The following is a 27,095-nucleotide window of genomic DNA, read 5'->3' on the forward strand; positions in this document are numbered from 1 at the left end:
GATGGTGAGTATACACCAAATTAATCCATGATAATTGTATGGATTAATTTGGTGTATACTCACCATCCCTAAGCACGTAAAGCACTTTATATTTGCATTGAATATATTCAGATAATTACATGGATTTATTTGGTTTATACATACCATTTTTTTATATATTTAATATCAATGTATTTATTCGCACAGGGATTCAGTAATTAATTGTGAATACTCAGATTATTGGGCATTTATACTGAGTATTTATACAATACTATCTGGTTTGATTTGAATATTTAGGATTGAATTTAGCGCACTAATATATTTTATATAGTTTTCACATTGCACAAGTGAGGGATCACTGTTTTTTTGGTGCAGTTATTTTCGGTAAGTAATTTCGGTAAATATTTTTGGGGAATTTTTTTCTGCATCAGCGCTTGAGTATTCTGTACATAATCTTTTACTTTTTGCTATAATATCCAAAAAAAATAATAATAATTCTTTATCAGTTTAGTCAATATGTATTCTTCTACATATTTTTGGTTAAAAAAAAAAAACGCAATACGCGTATATTGATTGGTTTGCACAAAAATTATAGCGTCTACAAAATAGGGGATATATTTATGAAATTTCTATTATTTATTTATTTACTAGTAGTGCCGGTGATCAGCGATTTTTAGTGGGACTGTGACATTGCAGACAGATCGTACACTTTTTACACTTTTTTATGGACCCTTGATATTTATATAGCGATCAGAGCAAAAAATAGCCACTGATTACTGTGTAAATGTCACTTGCAGGGAAGGGGCTAAGTGTGTCCTAGGGAGGTGATTCTAACAGGGAGTAGAGAAAGATCGCTGTTCTTGATCACTAGGAACAGCAGATCTTTCTTTCTGGCTCTCTGAGGAGCGATTGCGGGTCATCGGCAGACATCGCAGCTGCCGGCCACGTGCATCAGCTCCAGCGTTGTGCCGTGGGTGCCCCCTCTAACCAGGCGGCTGGTTGTAAAGTAGTTAAAGTCGTTGTAAATCCCATTCATGAAATCTAACCTGGGCACATATATCCGTAGTGTTTACTCTCTATCCAAAGCTCTACGTCCTGTGTCTTTCTGCTGCTCTGTTCCACTGTTATTAGCATGATAACTTCAAACAAGTTTTCCAACACACAAGATAAAAGCAGCTGTAAATTTGTGTCATGGAGGGAACTTAGAGATAGATAAGCAGAGAGCTTGTCTATTCATAGTACAGCTCTGCAAGTTTCTTTGTTCCTCTGCCTATGTGCAAGGGGGGGGGGGGGGGGGGGGATGTGTGACTTTCCTCCAATCAGCTCTCACACAGTGTATGCCCAGACTCCATACCCACTCCTGAAATGGGAAGAAATATTTCTAAAACCATGTGCACTTTCTAAAGAATGTAGAAAGCTAAAGACCGGAGATATATACCGTGCCTTGCAAAAGTATTCACCCCCTTGGCTTTTTGTTAAATTACAGCCTTTAGTTCAATGTTTTTTTTTAATCTGAATTATATGTTATGGATCAGAACACAATTGTCTAAGTTGGTGAAGTAAAATTAGAAAAATATATACATAAAGCTATTTTTCAGAAATAAAAAACTGATAATTGGAATGTGCGTATGTATTCACCCCCTTTGTTAAGAAGCCTATAAAAAGCTCTGATGCAACCAATTGCCTTCAGAAGTCACATAATTAGTGAAATGATGTCCACCTGTGTGCAATCTAAGTGTCACATGATCTGTCATTGCATATACACACCTTTTTGAAAGGCCCCAGAGGCTGCAACACCTAAGCAAGAGGCACCACTAACCAAACACTGCCATGAAGACCAAGGAACTCTACAAACAAGATACAATGTTGTTGAGAAGTACAAGTCAAGGTTAGGTTATAAAAAAAAATCCAAATCTTCGATGATCCCTAGGAGCACCATCAAATCTATCATAACCAAATGGAAAGAACAACAGCAAACCTGCCAAGAGGCGGCCTCACACCAAATCACAGAGACCTGAGGTAACCCTGGAGGAGCTGCAGAGTTCCACAGCAGAGACTGGAGTATCTGTACATAGGACAACAATAAACCATACGCTCCATAGAGTTGGGCTTTATGGCAGAGCGGCCGGAAGAAATTTATTACTTTCAGCAAAAAACAAAATGGCACGTTTTGAGTTTGGGAAAAAGCATGTGGGAGACTCCCAAAATGTATGGAGGAAGGTGCTCTGGTCTGATGAGACTAAAATGTAACTTTTTGGCCATCAAAGAAAACGCTATGTCTGGCACAAACCCAACACATCAGATCACCCAAAGAACACAATTTTTCAACAGTCGGGACTGGGAAACTGGTCAGAGTTGAGGGAAAGATAGATGGTGCTAAATACAGGGATGTTTTTGAGCAAAACCTGTACCACTCTGTGTGTGATTTGAGGCTAGGACAAAGGTTCACCTTCCAGCAGGACAATGAACACAAGCACACTGCTAAAGCAACACTTGAGAGGTTTAAGGGGAAACATGTAAATGTGTTGGAATGGCTTAGTCAAAGCACAGACCTCAATCCAAAAGAAAATCTGTGGTCAGACTTAGATTGCTGTTCACAAGTGCAAACCATCCCACTTGAAGGAGCTGGAGCAGTTTTGCAAAGAGAAATGGGCAAAAATCCCAGTGGTAAGATGTGGCAAGTTCATAGAGACTTATCCAAAGCTTCAGGCTGGGTTCACACATGTGCGGTACAAATTCCAGGTCCGTTTTCTCTGCAAAGAGGAAAAAAAACAGCTGTTCAGCAGTTCCTCTCCATTGCAGCTGCTGATCAGTGAGCAGGGGGAGGGGGAGGTGTAGTGAGGAGAAGAGAATTTCCGATTCAAAACGGAATGCATCTGCGAATCAGATGCGTTCTCATAGAAGATAATGTGCTTGTAATTCGCACCACAGTGCCCAGAAAACACACATTTTTTGGGCAGTGCGCACCTATGTGAACCAGATGCATTCAAATTAATGTATTTTAAAATCTCCTGCGAATTGGATCTGGTGTAAGCCGCATCTAATTCGCATAGGTGTGAACGGGGCCTGAAGGAGCTACAGCAGTTTTGCAAGGAGGAATGGGCAAAAATTCTAGTGGTAAGATGTGGCAAGTTCATAGAGGCTTATCCAAAGCGACTTGGAGCTGTGATAGCTGCAAAAGGTGGCTCTAAAAAGTATTGACTAGGGGGGTGAATAGTTATGCACATTGATTTTTTTTTTTCTGTTATTTTGTCCTATTTGTTGTTTTGAAGATTTTTTTTTTTTTATTATTGTGAAGCGAAGTTGGGGGCATGTTCTGTAAATTAAATGATGCAAATTCTTAAACAATCCATGTTAATGCCAGGTTGTGAGGCAACAAAACACGTAAAATGCCAAGGGGGTGAATACTTTTGCAAGGAACTGCATGTAAAACTTATGTAGGGAGATTTGTTTCTTAGCAACCGATCAGAACTCATTCTGATTTAGTCAGACCAGTACAGAATGAACCATGATTGAATTCCGTGGGTTACTGCACTTGCGGTATATCATAAAAGCTCTAAAGTATTTTTTTCTACTTGGTTAAATTGGTATTTAGCAGTTGCCTATCAACTGAAAATTGTTAAATTTTACTTCCAGAATGAAATCCGTAAGCTAGCTTACATGAAACGCCGCAAGATGGCAGAGGCATTTAATGCACTCAAAGTGAAAGAAGGCTCAGATTTTGTTATAACAGAGGACACATGGCATAAACTGGTGAAGTTGGTGGCACCAGATATCAGTAACTCTCACAGAGAACTGCTGTTAAGAGTATCTAAAGAAGAAAACCAAAGATGCGTGGGTGAGTAAATACAAGCTGGAAATTCTTTTAGATGCTCTGGCAGCGATGGCGAACCTTGGCACCCCAGATGTTTTGGAACTACATTTCGCATGATGCTCATGGGAAATGTAGTTCCAAAACATCTGGGGTGCCAAGGTTCGCCATCAATGCTCTATCTATGATAAATCCACTGTTTAGATTAGAACACAAAGTTGGGAAATTTATAAAAATTAACTTTAACAATTTCCTTCAATGGAAATGAACATTTTTGTTTAGCAGGTGCTCAGGATTCTCGGGTGGGAGAGACTTGATGACCAAACAGGAAAGGGAATGCTTTTTAAATATCTAATCCATCCTTCCCTAGTATCAGGTGAACACACCTTGTATAAGAGAGCGGCTTCCTTTTGTCATCTGTATTTTCAGGGTACTATGGTAGTGCATACCTGTGATTTAAAAATAACCTCTGCTCCTGTAGATCTTAAAGTAGAAGGCTAGTCAAATACAAATATGCTTAAACCTGCCCCAACTCCCATTCTAAGCCCTATTCTAACTACCCTATCAAGAAAAGATGTCTATACTTGCCTGTGAGCACTCCAGCCCAGTCACATGATTGGCTTCCGGTTGCCGGCCTCAGTGAAGTGGAGAGATCACCAACAACAGCTGCAATGCTTATGCAATGCTGTCACCGATAGGCTTATTATGGACCATCCAGTGTCTGCTGTCCCTCCTCTACACTGAAGGTGGTGCCGGGAGCTAATCATGTGACCGGAATGGAGTGCCCTCAGAATAGGTAAGTATACAGATCTATCCCTTACAGGATAATTAGAATCGGAATTAGAATGGGGGTGAGAACAGGTTTAAGCTTCAATAGTATTTGACTGGACTTCTACTTTGACGTGTCACATTTTTTGTGGAGAAAAAAAATATATATCTTCCCCCTAATTTACCAACAATTTTTTTCGAAAAAAAAAATAGGATGTTTTGGCGCACTGTGATGGAGTCACCCAGGTATACAATGAATAAAGGCAGGTGTAGTTAAAAGTCCTTAAAGTCCAATGAGTCCAAAAGTTCACAAAAAAGCTTGACTCAGTGGATTCATCAAGAGCTAAAAGATACTCGTGAATGCAAAATGGAAGAAAAGAAACGGTGTCATCTAGGTGTAGCATAAAAAACAAACCATTTTATTTCCACAAGTAACTCACAAGAAACACAGCATAAAGAGCGCTCACCTAGCTACAAGCACCACTGCCTGGTTCCAGTTCGATCCCACTGATTGTAGATCCCTGGAAGGCTGTCTTGGGCTGTGCTGGTGGCTCTCAGCACTTCCTGGCCAGATTCCTTTTGTGATGTCCTCTCCGCCTGCCCAGTGGACCCAAGCCAGCCCGGAAGTGCTGGAAGAGTTATGTTTAGGCCTTTCAAAGAATGAGTATTTTGATTATCTACAAACCTAATGAAATTAACACAGGTCCTTTCTTACACAGGGAAGAAAGCCTTTATCCGTTTAGCTGACTTGTTGAACATTAAAGTTATCACATTGAAGGCTCGAAAACATCCAATTGAATGCTGGCTGCCTCATTTGTACAGAAGTGCAGCAAGTCGCTTTATACGCCAAGTCGTCCATCATAAGTAGGTTTCCCTGATAGAAAGTACAGTATTGTTAACAGATTTTCTCCTGTGCTTCCTACACGTTTCCTATAATTTTTAATTTATTTTTTCCATTTCAGGGGGTTTGTTTATGCTTTTGATGTGATCATTCTAATCAATGCAATTTTTATCGCCCTGGATGAACGAAACCCACTAATATCCCATGCAGAGTGGGGGTTCCTCTCTCTCTATGTTATAGAAATTATCCTGAAACTCTACACATATGATCCTAGGACTTTCTTTGCCAAGAATCAGTTTTGGAACTGGTATGATGTTGTTTTACTTTTTTTTTTCAGTTCATAATTCAGTAATAAATTAATTTTCTCTGTGAAAAATGGTGGCTACTTAGAAGCCCAGATATGGCCATTTGTGATTCGGAGTGGATTAAACGTTAACATTTGGGTCATGACATTGAGCTCACATTTCTTCATTGGCTTTTTATAATACAAGCAAATGAATGTACAGTACATATTACTGGAATGTGAAGCTGTACTATTGTCGAAGCATGAGTGGAGATTTGGTTTCTTACAAATGCCTTTTCTGACTGGTCCTCGATAATTTACAAGTGTTGTTTTCTTTAAATTCTCTCAATATTAATACATTAATAATTAAAGTCCATTTAAACTTGGCTGAATGCATTTCATGTGCATCAAAACAAAAGGTTTGCAAATTCTTAGTTGCCAGGATTCTGTCATGAATGAACCCTGCTTCCTATGTTTAAAGCAGTGATCTCTCTGAAGAGATCCACCATACCTTTTGGAATCACAGCTAGAGCTCTCCAGTCAGCACAGGGTGTGAGCTTTGCTGTTTGCATTGCTGTAGGCCTGACTCAGCAGGTAGTGTCAGACCATTGCCTCCACTTAGAGAAAGGGTCTATTCAGCATGTTGGCAGGGGATATGCTTTTCTACTCAGAATGTGGCTGCTTTTCAAACAAAAAATGTACAAATGGTTTATTATTGACATTGGCATATTATAAACCTACAGTAGGCTTGGTGTCTGTGGATCAGACTGTTATTTACTTTCAGAATGTGTGAGAGTGATGCCCTGTACACATGGTGGGACATTCCAATGACAAAATCTGTCTGATTTCAGACGGATTTTGGCCAAAACTTGTCTTGCATATACACGGTCGCACAAAGTTGTCAGAAAATCCAATCGTTCAGAACGAGGTGACGTAAAACACGTACGACAGGACTATAAAGAGGGCAGTAGCCAATAGCTTTCGTCTCGTAACTTATTCTGAGCAAGCATGGCACTTTGTCTGTCGGATTTGTCTACACACGATCGGAATTTAAACAATGGGATTTTGTTGTCGGAAAATTTTAGATCCAGCTCTCAAACTTTGTGTCAGACTTTGTGTCAAACTTTGTGTGTCAGAAATTCCGATGGAAAAAGTCCAATGGAGCCCACACACGATTGGATTTTCCAACAACACGATCCAAACGCACATTTTCCGTCGGAAAGTTCGACTGTGTGTACAGGACATAAAAGGGAAGGAATGGAGCAGAGAAGGGTATGTATAAAATGCCTAAATTGCATATAGTGGAAGTGTTCCCTCCTGTCTGGGAAAAACTGTATTTTCTAGGATAAAAACTATCTTTCTTTAATACTCAATTTAACCTGTATTAAAAAACAAAAAAAAAAAAACACTGATGCCAGTTCTTTCTTTTTTTTTGTTTTCTAGCAGAGCACTTTTTTCCCCACTTTGAATTAAAAAATGAAGCCGATCCATACAATGTAAAGCATTTTAAACACTGTATTGGATCAGATATTGGATTGGATTTATTTTCATTCAATAAGTTTATATTATAATTAACAGGATTACATTCAAACAATAAAGAAATCGTAAATGGGGAACAGTTAGGAAGGTAATGAAGTCATCTCTGGAATTAACACAGAGTAGTTGTCAATTGCTGTTCAATCCCATGTTACACTATCATAACACAGTATTAAATGATTACAGTATAGACAATGATGAAAAGGGTAAGTTTGCAAGTGTTATATTTATATATATATATATATATATATATATATATATATATATATATATATATATATATAGCATCTTAACAATTATAATTTATTTTAGTTTCAGTTTGGGAGGGACATGTAAACATGTCTAACATTGGATAATGTGTGGAAGAAGGAAAATAAATAGAAACCAAAAAAATATGTGGTTGGGGGGGAATTCCAACCTTGCCAGTTTGAGTTTTTAGGTTGTTTTATTGAATCAGACTTTTTTTTTTTTTTTTAAACAATAACTAATTTCTGCAAACCGATGCCTACTAAATTATTCTATATAGGTTGCAATTTAATGGTCCTTGTCAGAAATACAAACCAGTATTTGCTGCATTGAATGCATGGTACCAACCCCTGTCAATAAAGATGTTTAACATCTTCTATACTATTTTGATAGGTTTGACACCTTTATCATCATTGCTGCCCTTATTGCCACCATAGTCAACTCAGGACTGAAATCAGGTATGTGTCTCATGTATGCAGCTGGAACCTTATGTAAATGGACTTTGCATATCATTAATACAACGTTTTCCCATCTGATATGCACTGTTTGTTTAATTTTAATGGATATTGCCTTGTCACACAGGTGCTTATTAAAGCTAAAGTTTACTCTGTGTATACTGCTATCTTTCACTTAGTATTTATTGGCTGTAAGTTACAGACACAAAAATGGTTAAAAATTTATAGGGACACTTTTCTGTCTGTAAGCAGAGCCTTATTATAATTAGGGGGCAGGGCAATCATTTGTAGGTGTGACGTAGTGGGGGAAATAAAAATGTAGCACACTGCGGCAAAAAACGGGTGTGGTTTAACCACTTGCCGACCGCCTCACGCCGATGTACGTCATCAGAATGGCACGGGCAGGCATAAGCACATATATGTACGTCCTTTGCCTCCCGCGGGTCGGGGGCCCGATCGGGCCCCCGCCCGGTGCCTGCGGCGGTCGGTTTTCGTTCGGGAGCGATCCCGGACGAGGGGACGGCCATTCATTCATGGCCACCCCCTCGCGATCGCTCCCGACGAATGGAAATCCCCGGTGACATCACTTCCTCTCCTGTAATGTAAACACAGGAGAGGAAGTGATGTATTCTCTCCTCCGTGTCGGTATTTTTCGTTCCGACACGGAGGAGAGCGGATCAGTGAGTTGCACCAACACATCCCACACACAGTAGAACATGCCAGGCACACTCACACCCCCCCTTTACCCCCCGATCACCCCCCCAATTACCCCTGCCCCCCAGTCACAGTGACACCAATGTCATTTTTTTTTTTTTTTTTTTTTTTTTTGCATTGGTGTCATTTGTGACTGTAATAACTGTTAGGGCAGTTAGGGTTAGCCCCCTTTAGTTCTAATGTACCCCCCTAACCCCCCCAATAAAGGTTTAACCCCGTGATCACCCCCCGTCGCCAGTGTCACTAAGGCTGGGTTCACATTGCAGCGGTTTATGAGAACGAATGTGATTCGCACCGCACTGCAGTGCAAATCACATCCGATCTCTGTGCGATTCGAGTTCAGCCATTCGCCGCACCCGCCGCACCCGCCACACCCGCCGCACCCGCCGCAAATTCGCACGGGACCCTTTTTTTGGCCCGCAGCAGAATCGGATCGCATGGGTGTTCACACCATGCGATCCGAGTTTGCAGATCGCACTGCGATATGCGAACTGATCTGGGGGTGTCAGTAACATTTCACTGACACTCCCAGCAGTTCGCATAGGGCAGTGTGAACTGCCGCCGGGAGGCATGCGATGCGGGAACCCGCCGCGGATTCGCGGCGTTTCCGCATCGCTCCAGTGTGAACCCAGCCTAATAAGCGATCATTTTTCTGATCGCCGTATTAGTGTCACAGGTGACGCTAGTTAGGCAGGTAGGTATTTAGGTTCGCCGCAGCTTTTTATAGCGCTAGGGACCCCCATATACTACCGCATAAAGCCCCCTGATTGCCCCCTAGTTAACCCTTTCACCAGTGATCACCATATAACTGTTACAGGTGACGCTGGTTGGTTAGTTATTTTTTTATAGTTTCAGGGCACCCGCCATTTATTACCTAATAAAGGTTTAACCCCCTGATCACCCGGCAGGTGTCATTTGTGACTAATAACTGTTAGGGCAGTTAGGGTTAGCCCCCTTTAGTTCTAAGGTACCCCCCTAACCCCCCCAATAAAGGTTTAACCCCGTGATCACCCCCCGTCGCCAGTGTCACTAAGGCTGGGTTCACATTGCAGCGGTTTATGAGAACGGATGTGATTCGCACCGCACTGCAGTGCAAATCACATCCGATCTCTGTGCGATTCGAGTTCAGCTATACAGATAGTATGGCTGAATTCGTGTCGCACCCGCCGCAAACTCGCACGGGACCCTTTTTTTGGTCCGCAGCAGAATCGGATCGCATGGGTGTTCACACCATGCGATCCAAGTTTGCAGATCGCACTGCGATATGCGAACTGATCTGGGGGTGTCATTAACATTTCACTGACACTCCCAGCAGTTCGCATAGGGCAGTGTGAACTGCCGCCGGGAGGCATGCGATGCGGGAACCCGCCGCGCATTCGTGGCGTTCCCGCATCGCTCCAGTGTGAACCCAGCCTAATAAGCGATCGTTTTTCTGATCGCTGTATTAGTGTCACAGGTGACGCTAGTTAGGCAGGTAGGTATTTAGGTTCGCCGCAGCTTTTTATAGCGCCAGGGACCCCCATATACTACCGCATAAAGCCCCCTGATTGCCCCCTAGTTAACCCTTTCACCAGTGATCACCATATAACTGTTACAGGTGACGCTGGTTGGTTAGTTATTTTTTTATAGTTTCAGGGCACCCGCCATTTATTACCTAGTCTCACTAGTGTACCCCTAAATTTAGGGGTGTCTACTTTCTAAAATGGGGTCATTTGGGGGGGGGGGGTTTGTGCCATCTTGGCATTTTATGGCCTTCAAAACTGTAACGCCCTTAGAAAGCCTGAAGGCGGTGCTTGGTTTTTGGGGCCCCGTACGCGGCTAGGCTCCCAAAAAGTCCCACATATGTGGTATCCCCGTACTCAGGAGAAGCAGCAGAATTTATTTTGGGGTGTCATTTCACATATGCCCATGGCATGCGTGAGCAATATATCATTTAGTGACAACTTTGTGAAAAAAAAAAAAAGTTTGTAATTTTCCCGCAACTTGTGGCAAAATATAAAATATTCCATGGACTCAACATGCCTCTCAGCAAATAGCTTGGGGTGTCTACTTTCTAAAATGGGGTCATTTGTGGGGGTTTTGTGCCATCTTGGCATTTTATGGCCTTCAAAACTGTAATAGGTAGTGAGAAGTGAACTCAAAAAATTACGCCCTTAGAAAGCCTGAAGGCGGTGCTTGGTTTTCGGGGCCCCGTACGCGGCTAGGCTCCCAAAAAGTCCCACATATGTGGTATCCCCGTACTCAGGAGAAGCAGCAGAATTTATTTTGGGGTGTCATTTCACATATGCCCATGGCATGCATGAGCAATATATCATTTAGTGACAACTTTGTGAAAAAAAAAAAAAAAAAAAAAAAGTTTGTAATTTTCCCGCAACTTGTGGCAAAATATAAAATATTCCATGGACTCAACATGCCTCTCAGCAAATAGCTTGGGGTGTCTACTTTCTAAAATGGGGTCATTTGTGGGGGTTTTGTGCCATCTTGGCATTTTATGGCCTTCAAAACTGTAATAGGTAGTGAGGCGTGAAATCAAAAATTGACGCCCTTAGAAAGCCTGAAGGCGGTGCTTGGTTTTCGGGGCCCTGTACGCGGCTAGGCTCCCAAAAAGTCCCACATATGTGGTATCCCCGTACTCAGGAGAAGCAGCAGAATTTATTTTGGGGTGTCATTTCACATACGCCCATAGCATGTGTGAGCAATATATCATTTAGTGACAACTTTGTGTAAAAAAAAAAAAAAAAATTTTTTTTTTGTCATTATTCAATCGCTTGAGGCAAAAAAATAAAATATTCAATGGGCTCAACATGCCTCTTATCAATTTCCTTAGGGGGTCTACTTTCCAAAATGGGGTCATTTGGGGGGGTTTTGTACTGCCCTGTCATTTTAGCACCTCAAGAAATGAGATAGGCAGTCGTAAACTAAAAGCTGCGTAAATTCCAGAAAACGTACCTTAGTTTGTAGATGTGACAACTTTTGCGCAAACCAATAAATATACAATTATTGACTTTTTTTTTACCAAAGACATGTGGCTGAATACATTTTGTCCTAAATGTATGACTAAAATTGAGTTTATTGGATTTTTCTAATAACAAAAAGTAGAAAATATCATTTTTTTTCAAAATTTGCGGTCTTTTTACGTTTATATCGCAAAAAATAAAAATCGCAGAGGCAATCAAATACCATCAAAAGAAAGCTCTATTTGTGGGAAGAAAAGGACGCAAATTTTGTTTGGGTACAACATTGCATGACCGCGCAATTACCAGTTAAAGCAGCGCAGTGCCAAAGTGTAAAAAGACCTCTGGTCATTTACCAGCAAAATGGTCCGGTCTGAAAGTGGTTAAGGTAAATATTGGGCGTGGCTTAAAGAGGCATAACTCAAAGGGGGTGTGGTTACAGTCTGAGCTGAACGAGGGATGTTGGGAGAAACAAAGGGAGAAAGAGAGAAAGAAAGGGATGGAGGGACAGCAGGCCAGATCCTACACCACAAAAGAAATGTGTATTTCAGAAAGTTTAACAATCAGCAGATAAAGATACTTAAAAACACCTGCTGTTAGCGCTTCAAGCATCCCAGCACCACAGTTGTTATGGTGTCAGGATGATTGAAGAACATTATTACATTGTAATATAAAATTAAATAATTCAACTCACCATAATGTAGAATCAGTGGAAGCCCTGAACATGTCACTTGCCATGTCGCCTGCCACCAGATGCCATCAGGCATCCCCAGCGGAGGCCTTCCTTACATCAGGCGTCCCCAGCGGAGGCCTTCCTCACATGAGGCGTCCCCAGCGGAGGCCTTCCTCACATCAGGCGTCCCCAGCGGAGGCCTTCCTCACATCAGGCGTCCCCAGCGGAGGCCTTCCTCACATCAGGCGTCCCCAGCGGAGGCCTTCCTCACATCAGGCGTCCCCAGCGGAGGCCTTCCTCACATCAGGCGTCCCCAGCGGAGGCCTTCCTCACATCAGGCGTCCCCAGCGGAGCCCCCCCCTTACATCAGGCAACCCCAGCCGAGCCCCCCTCCTTACATCAGGCGTCCCCGGCCGAGCCACCCTCCTTACATCAGGCGTCCCCGGCCGAGCCCCCCTCCTTGCATCAGGCGTCCCCGGCCGAGTCCCCCTCCTTACATCAGGCGTCCCCGGCCGAGTCCCCCTCCTTACATCAGGCGTCCCCGGCCGAGTCCCCCTCCTTACATCAGGCGTCCCCGGCCGAGTCCCCCTCCTTACATCAGGCGTCCCCGGCCGAGTCCCCCTCCTTACATCAGGCGTCCCCGGCCGAGTCCCCCTCCTTACATCAGGCGTCCCCGGCCGAGTTCCCCTCCTTACATCAGGCGTCCCCGGCCGAGTCCCCCTCCTTACATCAGGCGTCCCCGGCCGAGTCCCCCTCCTTACATCAGGCGTCCCCGGCCGAGTCCCCCTCCTTACATCAGGCGTCCCCGGCCGAGTCCCCCTCCTTACATCAGGCGTCCCCGGCCGAGTCCCCCTCCTTACATCAGGCGTCCCCGGCCGAGTCCCCCTCCTTACATCAGGCGTCCCCGGCCGAGTCCCCCTCCTTACATCAGGCGTCCCCGGCCGAGTCCCCCTCCTTACATCAGGCGTCCCCGGCCGAGTCCCCCTCCTTACATCAGGCGTCCCCGGCCGAGTCCCCCTCCTTACATCAGGCGTCCCCGGCCGAGTCCCCCTCCTTACATCAGGCGTCCCCGGCCGAGTCTCCCTCCTTACATCAGGCGTCCCCGGCCGAGTCCCCCTCCTTACATCAGGCATCTCCCAGCTGAGCAGCCCCCCCCTTACATCAGGCGTCTCCCAGCTGAGCAGCCCCCCCTTACATCAGGCGTCTTCCAGCCGAGCAGCCCCCCTTATGTCAGGTATCCCCCAGCAGCGGAAACTCTCTCCACCGCCATTACAGAACACCAGAACGAAGCAACAGGCAGAGTGGAACAAAATAGACAGTGCTGGCTGGGTGGCTGCCAATAGAAATTAAGCTGCGGGGCCGCCCACCCCCTGCCCCATGGCCTTTCCCACAACAGGTCACAGACAGACTGGCAGCGGGGCGGGGGTGGGCGGTGCCACAGCTCAATTTCTATTGGCAGTTACCCGGACCTCTTGTTTGTTCTCGGCGCTCTGGTCTTCTGTAAAATGGCGGTCGGTGGAGACATTGTCTCCGCCAGCCGTGGACCTCTAGTGGCGGTGTAAAATCGGGGAAACAAGAATTTCCCAGAAATCGCAAAAACCGGGGAAAAAGGTCTGAATCCCGGGAAATTCTGGAAAGTTGGCAAGTATGCATCAGAGCTGTGAAGGAAGTCACATCATTTTTGGAAGACTACAAAGGGGAGTGTTACAGACTCTGGTCACTGCAGAAAGGGTCTGTGGAAGGGACAGAGTCTATCAGCAGGATATACAGAATGTCACATGATACAAAGCCACAGCTAAACCCAGAATATTAGGGATCTGCAGACAAGAGAGCAACATAGTACAGAGGTATGATATATGCTGGGATTGATCATTCCATTTAGTTCTAGTGAAAATAAACTTGGAGTTCAGCTTTTAAGCACCCATGCCAAAATGCCAGCAAGCTATAACCTGTTATGCACTATATTTGTAGGAATTGTGTAACATCGGGGGTCTATATAATGTTAGGTTTTTTTAATCTTCTGCAGGATAACCTGCCAGGAACATTCTTCCTGTCCTATGGTAACAACGCTCACTATACTGTATCTAAGGAGCAGCAGCAGCATTGTCACCTTAGTACAGGAAGTGTGTTAGGACTATAGAGCACCTACTCATCTATAGAACATGGGGAGGTGTTCTATAGTTCTCAGAGATGGCTTGGATCAATACTAACTGAGAGTGCAGTACAGAAAGGAAAAACTCAGTAAGTATATCAACTCACTGGATTTCTAACGAGATCAACAGTTTTTTATTTTTGTTGTGAAAGAAATATTTTCAGTACAGTATATACCCAAAGAGCACAGAACTGGAGTTTTAAGGTGCAGAAAAATCAATCAAAATCAATCAAAAGCAATATTTGGCAAAAAAATATAGACAATTTGTATTAGGTATTATAAAACAATTTTTAAAATTTAGGCCATAACAACCCAATGATTAAGGTACAAAAGTGTGATTGCTTCTACATGTTTCACCAAAAAATGTGGCTTCTTCTGGAGCTTTTGTAGAACTTTTTTTAATATTTACCACCTTTTACATTGATCTTAGTTCCAAATGATCCCCCTAGACCCTTCAAGAGGTTGTATGGGGAAAGTCTGTGCCAAAAAAGAAGGCGCCCTGTAATGACACCTAATGTTTGAAGGAGTTTTAACGATTCGATCAATCAAAATTTCAATTATTTTCCGTATATATGTACTTCTTCTGATGCCAACAAATTTTCAGGGTAATTATGCCATCTGAGCACTTTCCTTTTTTCATTCACCACTGTTCCTTGGCTCAGTGTCAGTATGACACCACTTTAACCAGTGAAGATTGAATAGTTTCAATCTATCACAAGGGATTAACCCTTCTGAACAAGAGCCTCACCAGTAACAGGGTACTTGGTCCCTTAAAACTCCAGTTCTGTGCTTTTTGGATATATACTGATTTGTCATATTTAAAGGTGGTGGTGCATTTATTAGAGTCCCCCAGCTCCAATATCACTTTGATAAAATTCAAATAGACTAAGGCCTCATGCAAACTGGATGTAAAGAAAAAAACACCTTTTTTCTGCTTCTAAATCCCCCTCCATGTTAGTTTTTGTGTCTATAGGCATATCGGGCCTTTAGAGGCAGAAGCAAAAAGACATTTGCGCGATCAGTAGAAGAGCGCTTCAGAAAAAAAAGCCTAAGGCCTCATGTACACTGCTGCTGGTAAACGGACGTTTAGGAACAGTTTGGCATTTTTTTCAACTGCTCCTGAACTCTCCTCTATTATCTTATCAGTACATGTACACAGGTTAGTTTTATATTTTTTTTTTTTTTTTTTTTTTTTTTAGGCAGTTGAGTTTCTAGGCTTTTTTTGGAACCCAAAAAAAGTGTTCAGAAGCTGTGTTTAGAGGCATTTCAAGTGGCAAATGCGGCTACCCACATTTAGGCGTGTTTTCGTCAAGAAGCATTTTTAAAGGGAAGCATTTTATTTATTACTTTTGAGCCTGGAAAATGCTAAAAAAAACACACCAAAAAACTATGTCACTGCCTGCAAGCTTGATATACTATGTGATATTCCCCTCATCAGACAATTATGCTGTACAATACACGACTTGCATTACTTGACACAGAAGTTGAGTTATTATTATTATACACGATTTATATAGCGCCAACAGTTTACGCATCGCTTTACAATGTATAGGGGGGGACAACACAATTACAGTAAAGATCAATACAAAAGGTACAGGAAGGCCCTACTCGTGGATATAACATTCTAAAGGGAAGGGGTGGTGGTACAAAAGGCAATAGCTGCAGAGAATGATTTGATAGGGGGGGGTGGATCAGGGACAGTTGTTAGGTGGGTGTGGGATAGGCTTCCCTAAATAAATGAGTTTTCAACAATAGCTAATCACTGCCCGTGAAAGTGCACTTACTTGTGTAGTTTCAATATAAATCATCTGTTTATCTGTGATGATGTCATGCGCGATTGTGCAGTATGCACTTTCATTAACGGCATGTATATTGTGCCGTTTGTTTGTTTATTTCCTACATGACTGGAATTTACTGTGAGCGAGATTCCCCTCTGAACTGCACAGAGGAGAAGTCTCGCGATGCAGAAATGATTCTGGTCTTCCTGATACTCCCCCTTGTGACTGAATAAGACGTCACACGGGAATGAATCAGAGGACTCTACGGCGCATGCACGAGATTTCAGCAGGAATACGAACTAAGGGTGGAAATTAAGTCCGCATTGGCTTCAGAAAACAGAACAAATGATGGTGCGGACGATACCCGGAAGATACTGCTAAATTAAACAACTAAAAAAGGTACTTCTAACGCTCGTTTAGAGGTCATTTATATATCTCTTGGCAATGTAAAAAAAAAAAAAAATATTTTTATAACCCTTCCTATTATGTGCCACAATTGATATTTGTTAAAATTCTAAAGCTAGCCATAAACTGTTTAGTGTTTTTTTTAGATGTGTGTATGTGTGTTTTTTTTCTTTTTTTTTCCAACAATCGGCAGTCAAATAGATTCCTCTGGTGGATGGCGGCATCTCCCGTCAGCACATTTTATTCTGACAGTTGCACCTGCAACTTTAAAAAAACACTGATCAGCCACTGCAGTGGCTGATTTGAAAAATGTTTTCCAGCTTGTCCCCTTGACAAAGTCAATCAAACGACTTGACTTCTGTCAGGCGGGGATGGACTGGTCACAGACTGATCAGAATTCGGTCGGTCCCTGCTGATTTTCAAACACTGTATAGCCAGCTTTACGGTTTTAGGTGGCTTTTATTAATATTTACCTGGTGAGTTTATTTCTCTACAGGGAGTCAGTACAATAGCCAGCAAATCCTAGACATTGTCTTCATTCTCCGGGTTCTCCGACTCATCAGGATCATTGACAGTATTCAAAGGTATCTATAGCTTCTGTTTATTGTATATGTTGGATACTCCCATAGGCTGTGCATGCATATATACCTTCTGTTTTAGTAAATTTTATATCCAAGTCTGTAATAACCATTTAATGAGGATGCAACTTCCAAAGGGTAATGTACAATAATGTGGCATCACTTCAATCACGCCTCTTCTCAATTCCTAAAAAAGAAGAGGATCTTGGAGTCAGCAACATATAAAGGATATTGAAATATTAATATGGATTTAGAACATAGTGGAGCCAATGCAGAATGATCTGACCAATACCCAGACAGGTGGTAATTATGAGCAGTATACCTTCCCGCTAGTCATCTTCCTTCAATATCAAAACCTAAGCATTTGCAATCAGTTTTGTGTTTTGAGAGTAAAAGTGGACTTCATGGGAGCTAACACAAGAATAAGAAATCCCTATAAAGTTCAGATCTTACATTTCACATATATTCACATGTATTGTATTGAAACACGCTTCTGAAATAAAGGATTTGCATGCACTTCTCTTTTTCAGGTTTCGAGTCATCATGAATACACTGATCAACATCCTACCCTCCATGCTGACATTTTGTGGTATTATTTTCGTACGTAGTTTTTGTTTTGTTAACATTGCTAGCATTATCTCAACATAGGTAAAGCTTTTATTTTGTGTGCAATATCATAGATGTTAACAATAGACTGCTATAATGTGGAGCAAAGGTATGCAGAAAATAAGCAGTGCAGCTGTCCCTTAAACCCAGTCACGTATCCATGTAGTCCCCAGGAAATCAACCCTGGAATCAGATTTGCTGCTATAGGTAGCTTCCCCACAGTTTTCAAAATGTGTGCTTTTTACTTGGTCAACTTTTGTGCACCAGATAAAGGTATTTTCTTCCACATGTTCTTTTTCTTTAAAAAATAGCTTGAGATTGTAATTTGTATTTTCTACATGCCCTCTGCAAAGTCTCTCAGTAGACATAAGCAAAGATCTGTTTAAGAGACCTACTACAGGAGACGGTCAGAGACTGCAAACATTTTGGGAGCGTGACCGCATGTCGAGTGAGAGGCTGTGAGTGTGTCTCTCCACGCTCTGTCCTGAGATCCAGAGCTCCCTGGGGGGTTCCTTCTTGGTCCACTTTGCATGCCCATGCTCCGAGGCCTTTACACGGCTCATGCTGAGGTGGTGGATGGAACCCGATGGAGCAGGAGTTGTTCCGCCTGCCCTTTGGCCTGTGACGGGGAGAACAAGGTGGTGGAGTTGGCCGCAATACCCATACAGCTACGCACGGACAGACGTGAGATCTCACGAGAGAAGGAGGACGGGGGACACACAGTATGGTGCATTCAGCACAGGGCGGCTTACTGGAGTATTCTGGGCTGCTTTCCGGGGCTGGTTGAGGATGAGAGAGCCGCTGTTGAAGCCCTGTCTCTAAAGGTGCAGGCCCGGCTGGGTGTTGAAAAAACAGCCATGACAAAAAATAAAGGTAAGGAGCAGCCACAACAGGAGAATGTGGGGTCCCAAGCGACACGCTTGGCAAAATAAAAGGAACCAGACAGCATCAACAGCCAAGCTGGAGTGGTTCGTTCACACCCCTGGGCAGTCGCCAGCTAAAGGGTCTCAATAACTAACTACAAGCAAAAGCTCAATCCGGACCCCCCTCTGATAGAAAGAGTCATGGCCAAGTGCCTATGGTAACAGTCACAAAAACTGGGAGTAATAGGGGGCCAGAGGGTGGAATGCCGGGATCTGTATCTGTGTTTGTCCCTGATACCAGTGTACTATAACAGGAGCAGCCAACATTGAAAGATGTACTGTACACTGCTAATGCATGCAGGTGTTCACTGAACAGTATTTGTGACCAATTAAAGGGAATCAAGGAAGAACTACTCTTAATGGGTCAGGAATTGCGAAGGACTGTGGAAAGGACAACTGCCGTAGAAGAGAGATTACGTTTTAACTGAAGATGATTTATTTCCCCTAAAACAAGAAGTTAAAGTAATGAGAGAACGAACGGGCCTACATGTGTCAAAGATGGATGAAATGGAAAATGGGCAACGTAGGAACAACGTGGGGGTAGTGGACCTCCCGACACGGAGTGAGGGTCCCCAACTCATAGGGTTCTTAGAGAAATGGTTCAAGGAAGTGTTTGGGGAGGACACCTTTTTGCCGCTCTTTAGAAAGAGTTCATAGAGTTCCTTTTAGAGCCCCGCCATTGGGTGGTTATCCTAGGCCGATACTTCTGAAACAAAGATAAAGAGACCTTGTTTCAAAGAGCCAGAGAGATGGGGAATATCCTTTACAACAGAATTAGGATCTCGCTGTATCCAGATTACTCTCCAGACCTAAAGAAGCGCAGAGCTGTGTATACAGCAATTAAACGCAATCTATAGAAATCACGTATGCTTTGCTATAACCAGCACGTCTGCGAGTAACGGCCTTGGGGGAACCCAGTTTTTTTGCTCTCCAGTGGATGTGGTACAATGGCTGGGAGATAATAAGAACTTCTAGACTGTTGATTTATAGTCAAATCAAAATGTAAGAAATAATTATGGGTTTTATTTAGTTTTATTTTTTTTCACGGTCTATATGTTTTGCCTGCAGTCACAGGGTGTTTTACACCAGATAGAGGATGTATTGGGGAGTTACACAAAGGTAGAAAGTACAATGTATGAGTGGGGTATCTCAGTGGCAAAGATGCCTTGGATGTATTTGATGCTGGTGGGGAGGGAGGGGGAGTGACAAGTGTGAAAAGGTGGGAGAAATAACAAAATTGTGCACATCACTCGATTGGTATGGGAAACAGGAAACGGTCACGTATAAAACCCTCGGGGCTAGCCTAGAAGGTGTGGGATAGATGGGGGGGGGGGGGGGGAGAGTGTACTACAATTATTACAAATCATGCACAGGATTGGGATATAAATACAAATGGAGTAGGCTGATTTGGAAAGTTGCAATAATAATAAAGAATTCAACTGTAGATCAACCACGAGTAAATGATAATGAAGGTAGTATGACTCAAGGAGTAACCTTAGGAGGTTGGTCCTCTTCTTGGACATTTCCTTCCATTTCTCTCTCTTTCCATTTCTTCTTCTATTTTTTTTTTTTTTTCTTTATATCACTTTGTTTTTTGGATGCAGACCAACACATTTAACATGGGCAGGCCCATGGAATGTTAAGGGGTTCAGTGACTCACTCAGTCTTTTCTATACTGGAGTCTACTGGAGACTCTTATTCTAGGGGGATGAGCATAATGGTGAGGAACAGGGTGCTTTTTCTCCTGCAGGAAAATCTGTATAGACTAACGAGGTTGATATGTTTTTGTACATTGCTTAATAGAGAATAAGCCGTATGTGGTGGCAAATCTTTATTTGCCCCCTCCTTTTAGACTGGAGATCCTATATAGATTGATGGAATTTTTGATGGATAAAGATGGTATTCCGGTTATAGTGGCGGGGGACTTTAACAAGGTCCTTGATAAGAGACTAGATAGGTTCCCACCTGGGATGCAGTCAGATAGGAGGGTCGTCTACCCCAATTTTTGGAAGACATGGGGTTGTATGATATCTGCAGAATCCGGGATCCAAAAGGGCAGCAGTATTCATGCTTCTCCAGTTCATACTCTACACTATCTAGAAGAGATATGATCCTAGGGAATGGGGTAGCACTGCCGTTAGTAAAAAAATGTATAGTATACTGGCCAAGGGGGGTGTCGGACCACTCACCTCTAGTGCCGACGGTGTATACAGGTGGCAAATGTCCCCCGAGAGATTGGAAAATAAGCCCATTTTGGCTGGAATTAATGGGAGAATCAGACGGGGTAATATCAAAATGAAAAGAATTTGTGGCATTTAACACAGGTACAGCGCCGGTGTGGGATGCCCTGAAGGCCTTTCTCATGGGACTAATAATCCAGCAGGTGGCAGAGATTAAGAGGAGAGGTCCAGGGAATGGGTGAAGAGCATTAGGAAAGAAGTGATAGTGACAGAAAAACAGTATGTGGCAGATTCAACCCTGGAGAAACAAGGGAGGTGGCTGAATAAACAGGAGTATAAAATGGCTGTCGCAAGGAAAGCGAAGAATAATGGCCTCTTCCAGAAACAATGCGCTTTTGGTGAGGGGGAAAGTGTGGGCTGTATGTTGGCGCTTTTTGGTTAAAACTAATAACCCCCCCCCCCCCCCATCTGCAATTGCTGTGGTTAGGACACAAGGGGGAGAGATCCCTTTTTCAGACACCCGTGATCATAGACACATTCAGGCAATACTATTTAACTCTATATAAATCAAGACTGGAGGAGGATGTGGGAGAAATGGATAACTTTTTCAGGAGAATAGAAGTTTTAGAGAGCAAAAGAGGTAAAATGGAGGCCCCTATAACTCTAGAGGAGTTGCAGCAGGCAGTAGCCAGGATGGCTAACCAAAAGTCCCCCAGCCAGATGGACTTCCAAGAAAAATTTACTAGCGTTATGGAGAGGTGTTACTCCCAGAGTTGCTAAAGACATTGGGTGGGGCAGCAGTAGAGGGGATGCTGCCCTCCTCAATGACGGAGGCAACGATAATAGTATCGCAGAAGGAGGGAAAAGATCAGCTGGATACATCTTCTTAAAGGCCAATATCATTATTTTGCACCAATGTTAAAATATTGGCAAGGGTGTTGGCAGCCAGGGTGAATAAATGTATCCAAAATCTTATACACCCAGATCAAACTGGATTTATCCCCAATAGATCCACCAGCATTAACATTAGGAGGGTGTACCTAAACCTGCAGACCCCGATAGAGAATATGGGTTCAAGGGTGGTCTTGTCCTTGGATGCCTGGAGTGGGACTATCTGTGGCCGGCTTGGCTATTTGGGTTTGGACCCACCTTCATTGGATGGGTAAAAACACTCTATAATGCTCCAAGTGCCAAGATAAAATTCAATAATGTACACTCTGAGTCAATTCAGCTTGAGAGAGGGACGGGAAAGGGATGCCCCTTATCTTCCTTGCTTTTTGCTCTCCCGATGGAGCCATTAGCAATTGTGATTAGATCAGCAACGGTGATGCAGCGGTTCCAGAGGAGGTTGGGGAAAGATAAGATTGCATTATATGCAGACCACATCCTTTTTTTTTTTCTTGGCAATAACGAGTCATCTTTAACTGTGGCAATAAACATAGGTGAGGAATTCGGACAGTTTTTGGGCCTGGTAATAAACTGGGAAAAATCAGCACATTTGTCGATTGATCCATTAAGAAATTCCATACCGTTTGGAATCCCTCAATTAAAAGTGGTGGAGAGTATGAAGTATTTTGGCATATGGTTAACGAGGGACACAAATACATTAGCAATAATTTAGTCCCACTCCAGCTCAAATTTAAGCACAAAAGCGACATCTGGAGCTGCCTCCCCTTATCTGTGGTGGGATGAAGTAATTTGATCAAAATGATTTGGATGCTGCAATTATTGTATTTGTTGCATAACTCCCCAGTCTGGATAGGTAAGGAATGGTTTAAGAAAATAGAATCCCTTTTCAGGGAATTAATCTGGAAGTAGGGCCAGGCAAAGATTGGTTTTCAAACACTGCAGTTACCAACAAATGAGGGAGGAATGGCTGTACCACACCCTCGCAGCTATTTTTTAGTCGCCCAGTTGCAGCATCTGGGGGGGTGTATGTCCCCAGGAGGGGGGAATGCCAGTGATAGAATGATGCTACAGGGAGCCCCACATAACACTGTAATAGAAGCATTGTAAGTGAGTCTTTTCCCCTTTAGGAGTCCTACATTAAAGTTGGTTATAAAGGTATGGTAGTCAAGACAGTAATGGGGTATAAGGGGGTAACAGACTATGCCCCCCCTTTGAAATAACAAACATCTGTAAGAACTAGTGCCCATGGGGAAGGTCAATGAATGGGAAGAGCAGGGTACAGGATGACTGGCCCAACTGTATGAGGGGAGCATGTTAGACATGCTTTGCATGGTCAGTTTACAATGCAAGCAGTGCAATGGAGTAGGACCCCCCTTCTTCAAAAGTTAATCAAGTCAGGAATATCTCAAGGTCTCATCTCAGACCTATATACCCAGATATGCAGTAAAATTATTGCTGGGGTAAGGTCCACTAAAAATAAGGAAAGATGGGAAGAGGAGATGATAATGGAACAGTGGAGGAGGATATTTGAACAGGGTCCCTTGGTGTCAGTCTCCCCTTCGCAGAAAATGTCATATCTGTTCTTGATACATAGACCTTACTACACTCCCAAGAGGCTGTTCATGTTTGCTCACAGACCAGATGCTAAGTGCCCAAGAGATACTCGATATCATAAATAGAATCTTTGGGACCACATTGGAATTAGAAGACAGGGTATGTGTGCTGAGATATATGGAGGAATCTGGAGAGCCAGTAAGCACCGGTAATATTAAGGTGCCCATTTCAAGCAGGAAAATTAATTGTGCAAAATTGGCAATCAATGAGACCCCCACAGAAGAATGGGTTAAGGCGGTGAACTTAACAGTGTAGAAGGAAAAGGTTGCATTTACCAGATGAGGGAATTTTAATACATTTCTAAAGGTGTGGAAGCCTTGGCTGGATAATATTGTTTAAAATAAGTTGAAATTTAAAAAAAGATTGCTTGCATTATGTTGCTCTACTTTGCACATCATCATTTTACTTTGTACTGCACTACAAGCCACGTAATGCGCGAATATTGAGTTGGTGGAATTGGTGTAAAATCCATCAGTCTGAAAAGTTTAGTTTACCGTTATACCAATAGTCAATATTTTTTTATTTATTTTTTTATCAAATCTTAAAAACAGTCCTTGGATGTTTTCTGAGTCTTGGTGTCGTGTTTGTGTGTGTGTCTGTATAAATGGAGAAAGTTTCTGTTTTGTTTTTTTCAGTATGTTAATCTTGTTTATGTCTCCATAGGTTATATATTATGTGTTTGCCATTATTGGAATGGAAGTCTTCAAGGACAAAATTCGTTTCTTTCCTGAAAATTCCACAGACCCTTCTGCACTGGAGTGTGGAACCATCGTCTTGAGGAACTCTGCCTTTGCTAAAAGCAAGTACTGCAAAAATAACTTCAATAACATAGGATACGCATTCATTGTATTAGTGGAGCTGACTGTCGTCAACCAGTGGCATAATATCCTTTTATTATGAATGAGTTTAAAGCTGAAATTTTAAACTGCTTATATTTTGCCATCCCTGGTTTCTCCTTACCCCTTCATTAACATGCTAAAACCTTTCTATTTTCATTACATACCTTATTTTAAACCCAGTAATTTCACCACTGGATCTGAATGAAAGTTACAGACCAGGAATCGTAAGCCTGGTGAGGTAAGTTCTAGATCAGTGATGGTGAACCTTGGCACTCCAGATGTTTTGGAACTACATTTCCAATGATGCTCAACTACATTTCAGAGTGCATGAGCATCATGGTAAATGTAGTTCCAAAACATCTGGGGTGCCAAGGTTCGCCATCACAGTTCTAGATGATGCTTTATGTCCTTCAGCCAATAAATGAGGTGGGCTGACCTTCTGCAGCTTCTAATTCACACTGTGAGAAGCCCAGCATGTGCAATTAAGAATAGGCCATTTCAATACATGAGTAACCTGTACAAGTGTGAGAGTGAAGCAGAGCATAGTGTTTTTTTGTTTTTTTTTTGGGGGGGGGGGGGGGGATTTCAGCCAGTGGGCTGAATATATGTAAAAACAAATGAATGTGCTTATCCACACAAGTATAGTGTATGGAGGAATCGTCCCCACTGCAACATTGTCTACTGACAATGGAGATTCTCTGCAGTCAGAATACATCAATGGCTGCAAACGCTGATCAACTTCTGTCAAACAGAGAAGGCCACACAGCTCTAAAATCAGCTGGTCCCTGCTGAACTGGCCACATTTCAATCTGCCTGTACATACCTTTTAGGTTATAATTCAGCTATAAACAGGCCATATAGGCAGAGTGAGATGCTGTTTGACATTACAGTTGTTCTAAAAGATACAGTAGTGATTGGTTAATGCTTTCTAACCTTCTTCAGCATTGTTCTACCTTATCGGACCCTTACAGCTCATTGAAACAATGCTTCATTCCTCCTAAATTGTGATGGAATTAAACTCAATTGTATCATGTATACCAGCATGCTTTTGGTGAGAAAGGCAAAGAAAGTGTGGAAAGAGGTAAATTATTGCTTTTTGCACGACAATATTGTAAAATATCCTGGACAGATTTGTTGGTACCCATAGAAAAAGATCATAAATAATTAGACCAAATTTCCCAGTAATTAGTATCAGACATGTCTTCCATCTTGTAATCGGGTCAATCGCCTTTTTAATGGCGAATAATAGTTACTCTGCTGAGCTCCACTGAATATGGACCACAGAAAGCAAAGCAGAGTTGTGTGAGGAGATCAGAAAGAAAATGATAGAACAGCGTGTCAAAGGTGTAGGCTATAAGACCATCCCCAAGCAGCTTGATGCTCCTATGACTACAGTTACAAATATAAAGATATTTAAGACCCATGCAAGTGTAGACAACCACCCTGAAAATGGCTACAGGAAGAAGATTGACCCCATATTTTAACAAAGGGTGTATGGTAGACTAATGCCGCGTACACACGGGCGGACTGTATGGCGTACTTAGTCCGTCGAAACACATTTCAGCGGACAGTCCGCTCGTGTGTGGGCTTCAGCTGACTTTTTCAGCGTGCAGTCTGGCGTACTAAGTATTTCGGATTTTTCGAAATTCTGTCCATCGTACTTTGGTTTCAGCGGACAATCCGCTCAACAGTAGGCTAGTTCGACGGACTAAGAATGGCGCATGCCCAGAAAGGATTTACACGGCGGAAGGGTGCTTTGCTGTGTATTGGACTTCCTATTTCTAGTCCCGTCGTACGTGCTGTACACGTCATCGCGCAAGCTTTCGACGGACTGTTTGTGCATCCGTGTGTGGTCAAGTCCGTTCAGTCGAAAGTACGACGGACTGTCCGTCGGATTGTATGACGAACTAAGTACGCCATACAGTCCGCTCGTGTGTACGCGGCATAAGAACAAAGGAAAACTTCCCAAGTGATGCAAAACTAAACCCCAAAATCAGTATACATGAGGGTCTAATTGCACTATCCTGCCCTTTTTGCGTGGACTCAAAGAAGACTCAGGAGGACTTCACTATTCAAAGAAAAAAAAAAAGCCTGACTGGAACATGCCAAAGCATATTGACAGGCCACAATGCTTCTGGGAAAAGGTCCTTTGGACAAATCAGACATTAATGTAACATTTTGGCAAGTCGCGACAGCTGTGTTCACCAATGAAAAAAAAAATGAAGCTGCACCTACTGTGCAACATGGAAGAGGTTTAGGTATATTTTGGGGCTGTTATGCTGTGTCTGGCACAGGGTGCCGTGAAAATGCACATGGCACAACAAAAATCTCCAGACTATTAGGGAATTCAAGAGTGAAAACATACTGCCCAGAATCAGGAAGCCCTGTCTGAGGACATGAGTCCTCCAACACAATAAAAAGACAACACACAGCTCAAAGATCCCCAGCGCTAAGAACTAAAATGCTGTATTATCCTAAAGTGCCCTTTTATGATCTGAATCCTAACAAACATCTATAGAAAGAGCTGAAACGCACAGCATGGAAAAGCACCCTTCAAACCTGAGAGATCTGAGCAGTTTGCTCAGAAATAGTGGACCAAAATATCTGCTGGTAGATGTAGAAGTCTCATTGAGATCTACAGGAATCACTTGTTTGCATTCTAATTCCCACAAAGGTTGTTCAAGAAATGTTAGGGTAAGGGTCCCATAATATTTTGCTCATGCCATTTTTTTAATTTGTTTTAATATTTGAAATGTTCTGATGTGTCTGATTTTTTTTTTTTTTTTTTTTATTGAATAAACTGTGATGGATGCCAACTAATTTGGTAATCTTCACCAAATCTGTCTGTTCA

The 27,095-nt window shown here is 42.7% G+C and overlaps 1 protein-coding gene across 1 annotated transcript in view; it reads left to right on the forward strand.

Annotated features, from left to right (window-relative positions):
- LOC143987410 (two pore calcium channel protein 1-like) overlaps positions 1 to 27,095 on the forward strand; it is a 96,871-nt gene that overhangs the window by 40,437 nt on the left and 29,339 nt on the right. Inside the window, exons 9-15 of the mRNA XM_077486107.1 lie at positions 3,616 to 3,817; positions 5,278 to 5,422; positions 5,521 to 5,706; positions 7,858 to 7,922; positions 17,092 to 17,179; positions 17,704 to 17,773; positions 24,069 to 24,288. Coding sequence (XP_077342233.1) covers positions 3,616 to 3,817; positions 5,278 to 5,422; positions 5,521 to 5,706; positions 7,858 to 7,922; positions 17,092 to 17,179; positions 17,704 to 17,773; positions 24,069 to 24,288 — 976 coding nt within the window. The remainder of the gene's footprint in view (positions 1 to 3,615; positions 3,818 to 5,277; positions 5,423 to 5,520; positions 5,707 to 7,857; positions 7,923 to 17,091; positions 17,180 to 17,703; positions 17,774 to 24,068; positions 24,289 to 27,095) is intronic.

Source organism: Lithobates pipiens, unplaced genomic scaffold, assembly GCF_037356315.1.
Source record: "Lithobates pipiens isolate NorthernLeopardFrog02 unplaced genomic scaffold, aLitPip1_a1.2 Scaffold_18, whole genome shotgun sequence".
In the NCBI taxonomy this organism is placed as follows: domain Eukaryota; kingdom Metazoa; phylum Chordata; class Amphibia; order Anura; family Ranidae; genus Lithobates; species Lithobates pipiens.